At 41.3% G+C, this 4,370-nt stretch overlaps 1 protein-coding gene across 1 annotated transcript in view; it reads right to left on the bottom strand.

Annotated features, from left to right (window-relative positions):
- Positions 1-1,477: 1,477 nt before the first annotated feature.
- Positions 1,478-4,370, bottom strand: part of ZZEF1 (zinc finger ZZ-type and EF-hand domain containing 1) — a 53,984-nt gene continuing 51,091 nt past the window's right edge. The window contains exons 54-56 of the mRNA XM_031063792.1: positions 3,787-3,937; positions 3,230-3,301; positions 1,478-2,753 (exon numbers count right to left, since the gene is read on the bottom strand). Of these exons, the coding sequence (XP_030919652.1) occupies positions 2,679-2,753; positions 3,230-3,301; positions 3,787-3,937 (298 nt within the window). The 3' untranslated portion in view covers positions 1,478-2,678. The remainder of the gene's footprint in view (positions 2,754-3,229; positions 3,302-3,786; positions 3,938-4,370) is intronic.

Raw genomic sequence — 4,370 nt, 5'->3', positions numbered from 1 at the left:
TCATTAGGAACAATATGATTTGTTTTAAATACATCATAGGTGATTCAGGCAGGACAACTTTTTTAGTTTTTCTTATATTAGGCACATTTTTTTCAGCATACCTGTTTTCCAGACAGTTTTATACAATTCAATATCATCATTCACATCCACTTGGAACTTCTGCATAATTTTTAAAATGTGATTGATCATGAATATTCATTATTGGTATTCTATTCCTCTTTCTTTAGAGCTACCAGGAAGGAAAAAAAATAATCAGTGTTTCTCGTCTGTTAAAAAATCCATAATTAATGATTTGAGTTATAAGGCAGCAACAGATTCAGTGTCAACTCAGGTCACAGTCCTTCAGTTCCATCTAGTGGGTAGAAATTATATTTAGTGGACACTGTTCCTAGACAGTTCCTTCCGGGCAAGATGACTGACTCGTGAGGCCAGTCACTGCTGGTAGAGTAAGTTGAGTGGTAATGCCTAACAAGGAATTCTGGCCACTCCTGTGTCGTCCTTGCAGCCTCATGTCTTCATCCAGAAAGCAAAAGGACAGTCCAACAGAAAAAAAGTGACTGTGACAGAGCTGTGACGGGTTCTATGAATGGTTTATTTACAGTCTTCATCCCTGATGTGAGAAAAGAAAAATCCTTCTTTGACTGATGGGCAGATGCCAGCACAGCAGCCCAGTGCAGATCCATGATTCCTCAGCCATGGGTGCCCATGGAGGCAGTGAAGAGGAAGTCTTCCTGCTCCAGAGAAGCAATTTCCAACCTGTCCCATCCACATGACTCTCTAACATCAGTTTAGGAACATTTCCTTTTGGTGGAGCAACTCCCCATGCCAGGATGTGTTCCAGCAATGACAAGGAGTGAAGCAGGTGGTTCCCAGGGATCCCTGACAGCCCTGCAGGGAGGCTGCAGACTCAAACACCTTGATCTGTGCATTAAAGGTACACCACAATCCTGATAATTCCCTTCCCATCCTGATGTCTTTAAGGAAATCAACTCATGATGCTCAAGGAGGCCTTTCAGAGCAGCATCTCTCTGCTTCCTTTCAGTCTTCCACAAACACTACACTTCTCCTGAATCCTGGCATTCTCATTTCCTAAGAGAGCCACTCCATTCCTGAAAGCATGGTGCTTCTTGGTCTTCAGTTTTAAGTCTTTCAAGCAGAAAATCCCATTCTGATTCAAGCACTTGGCTGAACAGAAGTCAAAACAAAACTCTACAGCACAAGAGGCCATCAAAAAAAATCCAAGGGATGTATTACTGCATGTTTCCCTCTCAGAGGGAGATTGGGCCACCCTTAAACTCCAGCCCCAGCTGAGGAGACCATCAGTTCAGAGGACACTCCCCAAAGGAGGGCTCCTGTGCACTGGTATTTGGGCACCACTCAAATTTTGGACAAGCAGGGTCAATGAATACATTTCCTTCTGACAGAGCCACTGCTTCACACAACTTGCATTCAGTTACTATTAGAGCTTTTGGCTGCCTTTTTTTTTCCATTCTCCAGTGTTGGGGTGAAGAAGCAAAGAAGAAAATATTTAGCATTAAAAGTAATCTGAATTTATAATTGACAAGCCCAACTCTACAAACTGTGCAATGGTGCACAAAATACAATTCTGTGTTCTTTTTAACTCTTTGGAAAGGGAATAACCAATATAGCTGTGCAGGAAGAAAGCCAATTTATTGCAGCATAGAAGGTCTGCAATTCAATCCATGTTCACTAAGAGAAACGTGGTTATTGCTCTGTAAGATAAGAGTGGATTGACCATTAACCCCACCCTGAGTGCTGGGAGTCTGGGTTCCCAACATTGCCAAGAAGGACTTCCTAAACCACTAATATCAAAATAACTGAAGGAGAAAAAATTTCTTCTCATAATTTCTTGTAAAGATGTGATTTTTCAGAAACATGTCAGTTCTTCAGGTCTTCATATCACTACTACCTTGTGACTGAAGGCCAGCCTTTGCTCTCTGCACTACAATAATGGGCTGTTTGGAATAATGCATTGGACATAAAGCAAGGTAAGAACAGGTGACCCAAAGAACAGGAGAAACATAAAGCTCTTGCACGAGGATGCTGTGAAACTGGAATCCTTCAACTGCTTTGCAAATCACCCACAATTTGTTTTACAACCTGTAGTTTAGTAAGAATTGAAATCCTTTTCCTTGGGAAGCAGCCTCCAAAGAAAAAATGACAGGATTCAAGCGTGGACCATTAGTGCAGCAGGCACCAGATTCTGCTTTGCCTGTTTCACCCTGAAGATGTACAACAGATGCTGCTGATGGCATCACCCCAAGTTCAGCACTATTTTCTGAAGCTGACACCTTTGATGGATCAGGTTTCCTCAGGAGCAGACAATACAAACGTGGGGGCCTTCCATTCTCATACTTCAGCTACCTTCTTTCCTTTACTTCCTCTGAATAAAAAACAATATTGTTCTGTTTACTCTAACATGCTACAATATGTGCATACATAACTGTAGGACGCATGAGTTACTTCAGGATGTGCTTTTTCATTGAAGTGAGCTGTTACTTTTACAAATTCTACATCGAGGTGGAAGGAAGGAAGAAAGGCTGCAGAGTGCTCATACACTGAAGCTGAAGGAACTTCTCCTGAATGGAGTTAAGATGTTTGTTCCCATGTCCTATGGACAAACTACTCTATCCCATGCACTCCGGCCTGAGCCAGTATTAAACATTCCAGAAACTTGTTGATTTGTTTGGATAGTTAATGGCAAGGCTGATAGCAGCAATGTTTTTCAGGGCCTAGAAGAGAAAAGGAAAAACAAAGTCACACCAAATAGTCTCCTCAAGCCCAAAGTATAAAGAAATCATATGAAATTGAACAGAAATAGAAACCTAGAATAATGGACTGGTTTGAATTGGGAGGAACCTTAAAGATCATTTCATTCCACCCCTGCCGTGGGCAGGGACACCTTCTACCAAGCCAGGGTGCTCCAAGCCCTGTCCAGCCTGGCCTTGGACACTTCCAGGGCTGGGGCAGCCACAGCTGCTTAGGGAACCCTGTGCCAGGGCATCCCCACCCTCATGGGAAGAATTTCTTCCCAATATCCTAGAAAAGCATTTGTGCAGAGTTCACTCACAACTTTCAGAGGCCTGTCAAGGTACTGTAACGACCAAGGACATTAATATCTCTTTATAAACTCCCTGGATGATGGGAAATCATCCAGGGTCTGCCACAAAGATCCCAGACCCTCCCAGCCCTGGGGCTGCAATCCTACCTGTGCTGTGCAGCGATGAAGATGATCTTCAGTATTTAAGGCAAGCAAATACTCCTGTAGAGATCCAAGCTCCTGCAGCCAGAAAACATGCAATGAACACCAATGTTTCTACCAAAGGTGATATTCTACTAATTAACATCAAAATGCTGATCATTAGAGTCCCCAAGAACCAAAGGTATCAGAACTGCACACCAGACTCTCCCAAACTAGAGCAGAGTTTGTGATCACAGAAATGAGCTCATGACACTGTTCATATTTAAAGTTCAAAACCAACTCTACAAAAACCACAGGCAAATACCTTTAAAGTAATTATTAAACCAGAATTGCTCTGAGAATAAACAGTGGCTTTAGGGCCTTAATAGTCATGACTATCACTTAAAAGTCCAATGATGGATAAGATAACAGAATTCCCCTCTAATTAGAACTTGCTGCCACACTCCATAAGTGAAAGTTGTTAATGTTTCTGTAGCTCTGAGGGATAAAGGAAAACTGAATTTAGTGTAAAACTGTCATTCCCAGCACTGAGGAAAGGAGGCTTAGAAACAGGAACTGCTTACAGTAACTCTGTTTTCTGTCACAAAGAAGAGTTCTGCCAGTGCACGATGAAGAGGAAGGAGGATACCAGGCTTGGCTGAGTCGTGACATGAGTTGTTTTCCATGTGGGTGAAGAGCTGCCAAAGTGGCTTCAATAAGGTGAGGTCACAGTCCCTGAGAAAAAAGTAATTTAAATGAAATTGGGATGCAATAGTGAGTAACCACCATGACCATTTCTGGGAATGGAGAGGGGAAACCAAACCAAATCAAATTTAAGAGAACAAAACCATACATTTGTGACAGTTAACAATAAAAAACCCCACTTTGTTAAATGCTCTTGAATCTAGAAATACTCATGCCATACATACAGAAGCTTAAGAACATAGATCTCTTCTAAAACTCAATTACAGGCTTAGTGGTACAACTAAAAATAATAATTTAAAAGCTGTTTACTTTACAGAGAATCAGATCATCACTTCACCAGGTTATTATTTCATCCTTACCTTAATTCTGCAGTATAATTAATACAAAGAGAATAAATTTCTAGTAAATCTACCTTTGTCCTGATTTGTGATGATTTTGTTTTCTTTATAATGACATTTTAATT

This window comes from Geospiza fortis, unplaced genomic scaffold (assembly GCF_000277835.1).
Source record: "Geospiza fortis unplaced genomic scaffold, GeoFor_1.0 scaffold633, whole genome shotgun sequence".
Lineage (NCBI taxonomy): Eukaryota > Metazoa > Chordata > Aves > Passeriformes > Thraupidae > Geospiza > Geospiza fortis.
The sequence above is the reverse complement of the archived record's forward strand: the minus strand, read 5'-3'. Positions and strand labels throughout refer to the sequence as shown.